General features: G+C 38.9%; 3 protein-coding genes across 4 annotated transcripts; 1 reads left to right on the top strand and 2 right to left on the bottom strand.

Moving 5' to 3' along the window:
• The first annotated feature begins 777 nt into the window (after positions 1–777).
• On the top strand, positions 778–7,244 carry gfm1 (G elongation factor, mitochondrial 1). The gene is made up of 18 exons (XM_033977681.2): positions 778–986; positions 1,075–1,227; positions 1,298–1,430; positions 1,623–1,827; positions 1,906–2,022; positions 2,100–2,250; positions 2,409–2,563; positions 2,656–2,740; positions 2,810–2,947; positions 3,305–3,406; positions 3,520–3,576; positions 3,649–3,786; positions 3,855–3,937; positions 6,006–6,168; positions 6,240–6,384; positions 6,465–6,625; positions 6,707–6,760; positions 6,835–7,244. The coding sequence occupies exons 1-18, from the start codon at positions 912–914 to the stop codon at positions 6,964–6,966; spliced, it is 2,247 nt and encodes a 748-aa protein (XP_033833572.1). The 5' UTR covers positions 778–911; the 3' UTR covers positions 6,967–7,244.
• Positions 4,028–7,593, bottom strand: lxn (latexin). 2 transcript variants are annotated; one of them, XM_033977684.2, is made up of 7 exons: positions 7,373–7,593; positions 5,389–5,559; positions 5,248–5,310; positions 4,691–4,865; positions 4,456–4,592; positions 4,242–4,304; positions 4,028–4,159 (listed from the first exon to the last, which is right to left on the bottom strand). In XM_033977684.2, exons 1-7 carry the CDS (start codon positions 7,487–7,489, stop codon positions 4,043–4,045), a joined length of 843 nt encoding a protein of 280 aa, XP_033833575.1. In that variant the 5' UTR covers positions 7,490–7,593; the 3' UTR covers positions 4,028–4,042. The 2 variants fall into 2 exon arrangements, with proteins under 2 accessions (XP_033833575.1, XP_033833576.1); XM_033977685.2 differs by lacking the exon at positions 7,373–7,593 and adding an exon at positions 5,779–5,881.
• A 179-nt stretch (positions 7,594–7,772) lies between these two features.
• Positions 7,773–10,191, bottom strand: neu4 (sialidase 4). Its single transcript, XM_055226190.1, has 3 exons — positions 9,942–10,191; positions 8,845–9,100; positions 7,773–8,719 (listed from the first exon to the last, which is right to left on the bottom strand). Exons 1-3 carry the CDS (start codon positions 10,140–10,142, stop codon positions 7,773–7,775), a joined length of 1,404 nt encoding a protein of 467 aa, XP_055082165.1. The 5' UTR covers positions 10,143–10,191.
• Between the last annotated feature and the right edge of the window lie 873 nt (positions 10,192–11,064).

Raw genomic sequence — 11,064 nt, 5'->3', positions numbered from 1 at the left:
ATGTTTTATAACAAATCCACAAAACACAAAATAAATTTGAAAAACAAACACAATACCTGCATAATGAATTAAATATAGTGTACTGGAAAACTTACATCACAGTAATATGCAGAGTTGACCATGAGAAGTGAATGGCATTTTTGCAGCAGCTTTGTAGAGAAATGTTGGATGTGTTGCTGCTTCAGTGGTGCCTCTTATGGTCTTTTAGCAGAGCCACCAAAAAGAGGAAATGCTGTCAAAATAAGGGTTGGTGTTGTCTATCTCTATCTGTATCTATCTATCCATCTATCTATCTATCTATCTATCTATCTATCTATCTATCTATCTATCTATCTATCTATCTATCTATCTATCTATCTATCTATCTATCTATCTATCTATCTATCTATCTATCTATCTATCTATCTATCTATCTATCCATCTATCTATCTATCTATCTATCTATCTATCTATCTATCTATCTCTATATCTATATCTATCTGTGTGTGTGTGTGTGTGTGGGGTGTGTGTGTGTGGGTGTGTGTGTGTGTGTGTGTGTGTGTGTGTGTGTATATATTTATTTATTTATTTATTTATTTATTTATTGTTATAGATATCATCTCCATACAAGAAGGTGAGGGACCCTCCACCAGTAAGATTATAATTAGTTGCTGGATTGTGCGATCCAGTACTGGCATGTGGAATACTGCCATTTGAAACTTCAGTTTGGATATCCTTCAAAAATGCACGTTTTCGAGTTAAAGGCTCAGGCAATTTGGTCAAAATTGCTTCCCGTACAAAACCCGGAAGTAATCGCACACCGGTCTGGGGGATCTGGCGTGACATTCACCCAACCCGTGGGTCGACATCTAGACGGGGTGTTGTGTAAATATTAAAAACGCAAGGACACGGTGTGGAAAGGTAACTGGAAGATGAGAGTCCTCAAAGCTAGCCTTGCACTGGCGAGTCGTCATCTTTCACCAAAAAGGAGTACCTCTCTGAAAAAGGTAGTGTATCTTTCGTAATGCTCGGTCCTGTAGGAGTACTAGTATCACCGACTGCTGTCTCACGCACTGCACTAATGTTACCTCACAGGTTCTCATAATCAACTGTCGGTCATCCTCATCTGGTGTGTTTTGCAATGAGAAAATAAGAAATATTGGGATATCCGCGCACATTGATTCTGGAAAGACCACGCTTACAGAACGCGTCCTCTATTACACTGGCAGAATAGCAGAGATTCACGAGGTGAGACCCTTTTAACCTCTATTGTGGATGCATGGAGCAGTCTGTCAAGGAAATTGTTTATCTTCTTTAGGTCAAAGGAAAAGATGGTGTTGGTGCCACCATGGATTCAATGGAACTGGAGAGACAGAGAGGCATCACAATTCAGTCAGCTGCTACATACACCGTGTGGAAAGGTCACAACATCAACATAATTGACACGCCAGGTACCTAAAAACTCAAGCTGTCACAAGCACAGATTCTATAAGTATTACTTGTAGTAACATAACTGTTAACTGCGGTCATATTTTCTCAAATCCCTTCACGAATGTGTACAGTTAATATTGATGGCACCTCGATTTGATACACACAATAAACTGACTGGGTCAGTTTTAAATGATGAAATCTTATGTTTCAAGGTCATGTTGACTTCACCATTGAGGTGGAGCGAGCTCTGCGAGTGCTGGATGGAGCTGTGTTGGTTCTGTGTGCTGTTGGAGGAGTGCAGTGTCAGACCATGACAGTCAACAGACAGATGAAACGCTACAATGTCCCATTCCTCACATTTATTAACAAACTTGACCGAATGGGTGCCAATCCATATCGGGCCCTACAACAGATGAGGTACATGGTACAAACATAAAATTTTAATGTATAAAAGTGATTTTATGCACCGTGAAGTAATTTATTTTTTCTTCCCAGGACTAAGCTTAATCACAATGCTGCTTTTATAAATATCCCCATTGGTCTCGAGGGAAACATGAAAGGTATCATAGACCTTATTGAGGAGCGAAGCATATATTTTGACGGACCATTTGGGTGAGCATTGATCTTGGAACAATCTGTAAGATTCTTTTGATTTCAGAAATGTAGGGTATGCTTAATTCTTTCCATAGTCAGGTTATTCGTTATGATGAAATTCCTGCTGATTTTCGTGTTGAGGCTGAGGAGCGCAGACAGGAACTTGTGGAGTGTGTGGCCAACGCTGATGAAATCTTGGGAGAAATGTTTCTTGAAGAACAGACGCCAACCAACAATGACTTAAAGGTTTGTATTTGATGGGAAGTGAGGGGAACATTTCTAATTGAATATTTAATATTTTTAATAATTCCAGTATTGCACCATGTCATCATATCATACTATCTGTATAAATGTCTGACCGAAAGATTCAGCCCAAGTTTGTATTATTTATTATTGTCCTGTAGGCAGCTATACGCAGGGCCACAGTACAACGCCTTTTCTCCCCAGTGCTGGTGGGAACAGCACTAAAGAACAAAGGCGTACAACCTCTGTTAGATGCCGTGTTAGCTTATCTGCCCAATCCAACTGAAGTCGAAAACTATGCAATACTCAATCATGAGTAAGTATTAAGAGCTCAGTGTTGTAATGACATTGTTGTAGACAATCTCTAGCAATACTGTTCTTGTATACTGTACATGTTTTTTGTTTTAGAGATTCAAGTGAAAAATCTAAAGTTAAAATGGACCCTGCAAGAGATTCTGCTAATGCCTTTGTGGGTCTGGCTTTTAAACTTGAGGTAATATATTCACAGTTTCTCTTTCAGTTATCTTCTGGCATTTTAGTCATGATGTTTGTTTTTCATTAGGCTGGACGATTTGGCCAGCTAACTTATGTACGTGTGTACCAAGGCTGTCTGAAGAAGGCAGAATACATCTACAACACACGCACCAGCAAAAGAGTCAGAGTGCAGCGGTTAGTGCGACTACATGCTGACCAGATGGAGGTGAGAACTAAAAATTGCTAATATAGACAAACAACATTTGTAATAACAAAGCATATTTGGGTTCCTCTTTTGTGATTTGTCAAGTGTACATGTGACATATAAGTGTCTTGCCAGCAGTTTCCACATGTCTCATCTTATCAACTGCAGGCACCTTCAGGTGTTCTGCATGTCACACAAAATGTGTATGAATATTTGCTTGAGCATAGATGACTTTAAATTTAACCATGAACACCAAGTAGCTTTGCATTGTCTTAAAGAGATAACTACAACAACCTGCTTCTTCTGAGAGTTTCTGATTATTATTATAATAGAGGAATCATTTCCTGTATCATTTCTTTTTTTTCTTTTTTTTTGTAGGATGTTGATGAGGTCTACGCTGGTGATATTTGTGCTCTTTTTGGGATTGACTGTGCAAGTGGAGACACTTTCACATCAAAGACCAGTGCCAATCTTTCAATGGTAAATGCTTTCTGTGATCTTAAATTTAATGTATTTTATTTTTATTATTTTGGAGCTTTTTTTTTTTTTTCAACCTTTGTCTTTTCCATATTTATTAATTTTCATCCCAACAGGAATCAATTCATATCCCAGAGCCTGTTATCTCTATGTCAATGAAACCAGTCAACAAGGTATAGTCCTTTACTTTAACCATTTGTAAAGCAAAAAAGCTTGTTTGTTACCTCTTCTTCACTCTGTAATAGAATGACCTGGATAAATTTTCCAAAGGCATCAACCGTTTCACCAGAGAAGATCCTACATTTCGAGTGCATTTCGATACAGAGAGTAAAGAGACTATTATTTCAGGCATGGGGGAGCTGCATTTAGAAATCTACTCACAGGTAATCTTAGTACTTTTGTTTAATTTAAACCAATGACCTTTAATAGTCTGACAGTTTTTCTGTTTCAGAGAATGGAACGGGAATACAATTGTCCGTGTGTGATGGGAAAACCTAAAGTTGCATTCCGAGAGACAATCACCGGCCCTGTGACGTAAGTAGATTTATTCTCACTCAGTTTAAACAGCCATTTACATGTGCCATTTCAAGACATCCACAGTAATCATAAAAAAAACCCAATAAGAATTATGTCACAAGTTCATTCTGTGTTTGGTGGCTTTTTACATTCATGGCAGTGGGGCATTTTTTCCATCTGCTGTACTTTAACTCCCTCCAGAGGAGACCAGTTGATCTGCAGTTTCCAACGAATTATTTCCTGTATAACATTCAGCTCATGATAATAGAAAAATTTACAGGAATGAATAAAGGAAAAAAAAAAAATTTGGCTAGTTGATTACCTGTGACACCATATCATGTAGTAGTATGAAGTAGTCAAACTTCAACTCATCTGTCTCGGTGGCCTACATGAGGCAACATAAAATATCCATGATAACCAATTATCACAAATTAATACATGTTTTGTAATGATAGTTATGTATCATTACATACAAATGAACACAAACGTGGAGTAGAAACACAAAAGTACAGTTTAATGTAATAAAACTGACATACCAGTTGTGTGACATTGCCGACCTGAGCCATGTTATAGAGTGTATTTTCAGTGGATTCCTTCAGCATGATAAAACTAGATGCCACGATCCCCAGGTACCAAAGAGGCTTCATGTCTGGGTCTATGTGACCATGACTGTCTAGTGAGGAAAGCAGACAGTTTAATATGGCTGTATTGCACCTGTAAACATGTTATAGCACTTAATGTCCACTCATTATACAAGGCATAAATGCATACCGGGCAAGTTCTGTGCCACCACCATGCTCTGCCTTGTCTTCAGTTTCTGATATAAAGCCTCATCATCTTTTGTTGTATTTAATGTTTCAAGCTCCTCACACAACACACTGACTTCAGGTGAACCTTGTATTTCTCCCCTTGGAAATAACACCTCTGCAGAGCATTTGTGAGTGCTCTAAAAAAGAAGGCATGGGCACAAGATAAAGTAAGCAACTACTCCATACTGAACGGCTGTTAGTTCAGCCAAGTAATGCACCAATAGAAAGGAGTATGTCAAAGGCGTTGTCTAAACCATGTGACCATGATGATAAATGAGTCCGTATTGCACCACAGTGACAAAGATAGAGCATAATGCAATGCTTCTTTAGGTGCTCCTTTTAAAATGTGACACACCCGGTCCAATCATTTTATTCTTAAGTGCTCAACTTTCAACTTATTTAGTTTATTGTAATACGTATAAATGCTGCTGAATGAATGTTAGTTGGGCTAGCATTGAAATGAAAACATGATTTATTTTAGTATAAGTGTGTTGAAATTAAATGTCACACAATACTTGCATTACTGATTATTTCTTGAAATGAGATCTCCAACTGGTACTTTCTTCCAGCATTGTTTATATCCTGAAATATGAAGTCAAATGTAATAGTCAAGTCATTTTGTATGCATGCCTTTAGTTAGGTGTGTATAGATCTTATTACCTCTGCATTTCCACTGTGGACCTTGTTGATCATAAACACTTTAAATGGGGAGCCATAGCGGGTGTTGATATAGTGCTGCACTGCCCTGGCAGCCCTTTGTGCTGGGTAGTGATGAGGGTTCAGCTCCCCAGTCTGCATCGTCTCCTCCACTATCTCTGCCTCCACAATAACCTGTTGAATAAAAGTGTATATTAAAGCACTATAACGGAGCCTCCAGGTGGACTGGACTTTGACCATAAGGAAGGTGCTACATATAGAAAGTGCTGTAGGTTGGTATTGAGTAGAAACTACACCCAAATGTTAATAAATTAAGTATAATGAATAAAATATAATAACCAAACATTATAAAAACACAAAGCCAGCATTCACTTTAAAGCAACATCATCTTACTCTGGTCTTGCTTAATGGAAACTTCTCCTGCCTTCTTCTGTCAGCTGCAAATTACGCATGGAGAAACCATTTCCCACTTCCTAGACTTGAAGCCCTGCCCATTTTTAAAGAGACATGCACTTTATACCTGACTGGTGATTGGTGGTTTACTTTACATTTTTGAAACAGAAACCACAGACCTGATCATCAATTATGTGATATAATGTGTCCTTTGTTGTTATCTGTAGATTTGACTTCACCCATAAAAAGCAGAGTGGCGGCTCAGGCCAGTATGGTAAAGTTATTGGGGTCCTTGAACCTTTGGAGTCTGAGCATTTCACCAAGTTGGAGTTTGAGGATGAGACAGTTGGAACAAATGTGCCAAAGCAGTTTGTTCCTGCTGTGGAGAAGGTAGATCACTAAGGTTATTATTTTATGGATTGTATTTATAGCCTTGACACTGACCCTTATTCTTGTCACAGGGTTTCAGAGACTCGTGTGAAAAAGGACCTCTGAGTGGACATAAAATCTCTGGAGTACGGTTCATTTTGGAAGATGGAGCCAACCACATGGTTGATTCCAATGAGATCTCCTTTATCCGTGCTGGAGAAGGGGCTTTAAAACAAGGTGCAGGGGACTTCTTGTATTTTTGTCACTGAATTTGCTTAGTGGTACATGACTAAAATAGTGTTTTTATTTTCCTACAGCAATGGAGAAGGCCAATACGATCATCCTGGAGCCCATCATGGCAGTAGAAATAGTTGCTCCACAAGAGTTTCAGGGCGCGGTCATCTCTGGAATTAACCGGCGCCATGGGGTTATCACAGGACAGGATGGGACCGAAGGATACTTCACATTGTATGCTGATGTGCGTTCAGTTTAATTTGCCTGTTTACATTTTCACAAAGTAACAAGTCCACAAGTTAAAGTTTTTAAATGATTTTCACAGGTTCCTTTAAATGATATGTTTGGTTATGCCACTGAGCTTCGCTCTTGCACTGAGGTATTGATCTAATTACAACTACAACAAAGCTTTATTTTATCATCTAACTGATTTTTGCATTTAATTCTTTTTAGGGTAAAGGAGAATACACCATGGAATACAGTCGATACCAGCCCTGTTTGCCAGCAACACAAGAAGAACTTATCCATAAATACTTAGAGGCTACAGGTCAGCTCCCTGTGAAAAAGAACAAATGGAAGAACTGAAAAAGAAATCATGGTCAAATGGACTATAAATTCTAATTTATTGTGTTCTCATAATCCTGTAAGTTGTTTTTAGTTGTAGATAAAAGAACCCTCACTGCCCCCATAAAAAAAAGCATAAACTACAGAATATTAGGCATATGACAGCTCCATTCCTCACATCCGAATGACAGTATACACCTTTATATATATATAATGGAAAACCTGATCGTCATAATGGCTTTTGTACTATGTACAACATATTTTTATGACTTTAACAAATACATGTAATTTTACCTCAAGCGTTGTTTATTTTTTCGATGAAATGATAATAACAAAATGTTGTACCACAATCGTGTTGCTCAAAGGTACATTTAAACATTTTGACTGCTGTGAAAAAAAAACAAGAGTTCTTAAAATCTGGGCTGACCTTCACTGTAGCTGGAGAAAAGTTGTTATCCATTGAGTCTTCAGGCTTTTGCGTAGCTCTGGCATTTCCTATTGTCCATGTTAACAGTGCCAATGAAATGATGGTTTGTACACTCATGTTTTATTGGAAAACTATAGTTAAAACTAATAGACAAATAACTGCAAAATGCAGAGAGAAAAACAGTCCTTCCTCCAGTGTGGAGTTGTGCAAGAGAAGGGGAGATCGGAAAAAACAGGGAGACTGAGTACATCCTGCTGTCGTTTTGGCACTTATTTATCTTATTTATACAGACTGCAAATGCTTCCCTAGCACGCTTTGGTGAACAAAACAGCATAAACTAAAAATGTATATGGCAACATGTTCCAACAATTCAGAGCAGAACAACAATGGTGGAGACTTACTAAAAAATAGTGCACAGCTCTCTCACATTGCTTTTTCTCCTTCCCATTCTATGTTTGTGCTTTTTGCTGGTTGGAAGTTGCTGAATGCTGTGTGGTATATTATCTATGAGCTCATACAGAGTAAAGATACTGAAACAGATCTGATCATAAGCTGTGTTGGTGCCACACTCAAACAGACAGGCAAAGGCCACTGCAGGTGGAGCTTCAGGAGATGGTGAAAGCTCCAGGTAGGCCAGGTCAGAGTAGGCACTGGGACCATCATAAATGACCCAGGGGCCGCACCAACTGTCCGGATCACGAGGAAACAAGCTCAAGAACACACCCAAATCTTTGCGGGTAGTGTTCCATGTCGGGTGGCAGTACACTACCCAGGTGGGGGTAAGAAAATTTGAAGGACCAATAATTGTCCTTAAAGGTGAGGCTGTGGGTTCTGGGGCCTGGCTGTTTGTTAAGTTGGTTTGATCTGTACAGTCATGTTCCCAATATTTCAAGTGGTGGTGAGTGCGTTGACTTAAATCATTGCTGAAAGAATTATGCAGATATAAAGGGGCAGGGAATCCCACTATGCTCCCATGACAACCATTTCGAGGCTCTACCAGACGTGGGACAAGCTGCCCCTCTTGAAACACAGCCCCATCGTCCAGACTGACAGACTGCACCCTATAACCAAGAGGACTGCGAGCATTACAGTACAGTATGTTTGTGCCTTCCTCTTCATCCACAGATACAACCTGACACTCCACACTCTCTGGTCCTGGCACGGCCTCCCCAAAGCGCCATGTTCGCCCATGAGTGTCACTATGGAAGCAAAATGCATGGGGTGTAGTCTGGCAGAGCTGTCCAAAGCACTCTTTACATTCAATAAAGTAAGCATAGGCAGGAATCAGCAGGCGCCCGGACTTCAGCTGGATGCCATGACCTGGGCCAAGAGCAAAGGTGGCCCACTCTGTAACAAGATTAATGCAAATTATTAACAAGGTAAGAATAAAACAATATTTTTTATTTATTTTTTTTTTTGCAATTTACAGTATGGTTGAACAATCCAAAACATTTAAAAATTATTATTCTGACCTTTAATGGTTTCTCCTATCACTGTTTGTGTAAGGTCAGTGACAGGGCTCCAGGTGTTTCCGTTGTCTGTGCTGGAGATGTAGCAGAGTCGTGTTACATTTTTGCCTGTTATCAGCTGATGGGCCTCTGACGTGTGTCCCAACACAGCAATGAAGAACAGAAAGACTGTCCCGGTGAACTCATCATGCACTGGGCAAGGATTCATAGACCTATGGCCAGGTAAGAAAGCTGTGCCCAAAACATGCATGTCCTCCCACTGAAAAAGAGCATGAATGTAATCACCGTTCACAATATTAATAGGTCCTACTTGCTTTTACAATCCACAAGCATTTTTTAAAAAAAAAGGTCTCCCTGAGTACATCTTCAAGCAGTTATTCAGTTATTCAATTCAGTTATTTTATTTGATGATTTTCATGATTTTCTGGAAATATTTTACTAAAGAACACTCTTTTAGTCAGTAATTAGTAGAAAATAGTAACAGAAATTATAACAGTAGAAGCAGTTTTTGTAGAACGATGGCAGTTTGATCCTGCAAATGAATACTGTCAGTGTGTCCAGAGCAAGACACTTCAAGACACTTTTGTTTGTCTGGTTTATTTATTTTACCTTACGTAAGATAAGAACAACTTATTTGCAACATTGGCCTTGGTGTGACAGGGAGCACATAGGGAGCACTTAACAAGTTACATTAACTACACATAGGATCAACCAATGTATTAGTAAATCAATTACACAAGTAAAAATGTCCTTTAGTTTACATTTAAACTAATAAGTTGATTAGTATTGTGAGAGGTCAGTAGTTGTGGTTACAGAAGTTCCTTACCATTATTTGTCAATGAGGAGTGAATGAACACTTGTAAGCATTTTTTTAAGACAGACTTGTTATTTATTAAGTCACAGTAGTGGAGCCGTTAGAGTAATAGCAGTATTATTAATTATTATTTATTTCTGCAACTGTACAGCTCTGCAGTATTGCAGCATTTTAGTTTTGGTAAGAAGCGTAACATTATGTAACATTATTTCCTCTACCTCTATTTCCTCCACCTCTGAAAATAGTAAACAATAAACTAAAAAAAAAAGAAAAAGTAAAGCCAAACCTCCACATAATTCCTGTGAAAAATGCCTTTCCTCATGACAAGCAGATGAGCCTGGGAGTCCGAGGGGCTGAGTCTCTCTTCACAGAAAGCCAACATGGTTTTGGACCGGGACAGGTAGAGCAATGCAGGGATCCTGTATGTAACTCCATTGGGCTCCTTGTGGAAAAGGACAGATCTTGCTGGATAGTATGGAGACTTCATGCTATTAGAAGTGCTGAAATTGTTCTTCACAAGGCCGGCCTGAATAGATCTTACACGGTGCAGTACAACATGTACAAAAACATGAATATCATTTAAAACTTACAATTTATAAACGTAAAGTTTGAATATTATCAGTAAACTGTCTAATAAAAACATTTATGCAGTGATGCCTTCCAAAGAAGCCCTACCAACTACTGCATTTCCAACTCTGTAAAAGATTGAAGACCCTTAAATAACCACAAACTGTTAGGACATTTCCTGACTAGTTAACACAATTTTTGCAACTGCAGTGTCACATACAGCAGCTTCTAGTTAATTCTCACATGAGACATACAAGAAGACTAAAAGTACTTACATTAGATCTGTAGCTGTCACAATATACAGAACATGTCACCACTGATGTGCGTTATTTTCTTGTATAAGAGTGTGTGCGCTTTCTGAGTAATTTGTGTGTGTTTTGGGACTGTGGCCTCTTCTCTGTGCCCTATTCAGTGGAGCAGGAGCGCTGTTCACTGACCCAGAAAGGACCACACTCATCAGATCTACAGCTTTGGATGAGTCAGCAAGAGCAGCCTTTGTAGAGAGAGGATGGATGGCTCGGGACATGATTTAATGAGCTGACCCACTGAGAATATGACCCTTGTTTTGTATAATTGTCTACATTGATTCAACAGTTTTGTATGGTCAGTAACACAAAAGATAATTATCTCAAAATGCCATTCTCAGATGGTCAGTTTCCAAATAGAAAACACAAATAGCTGTCTCCAATACAAATTAAACAACTAAAGTTTGCCAACAGCAATGCCTCACAAAATACAGACTAGTTATGGTTGAAGCACAGTGTTACAGGCCCAGTGCCAATTGTCATACGCAATGCCACATACCTTACAGTTAGTACCACTGGTCAGTAGTGTGTCATAGA

The sequence above is a fragment of the Periophthalmus magnuspinnatus genome, chromosome 13 (assembly GCF_009829125.3).
Source record: "Periophthalmus magnuspinnatus isolate fPerMag1 chromosome 13, fPerMag1.2.pri, whole genome shotgun sequence".
NCBI lineage: Eukaryota > Metazoa > Chordata > Actinopteri > Gobiiformes > Gobiidae > Periophthalmus > Periophthalmus magnuspinnatus.
Note: the sequence above shows the minus strand (reverse complement) of the source record. Positions and strands in the feature narration are given on the sequence as shown.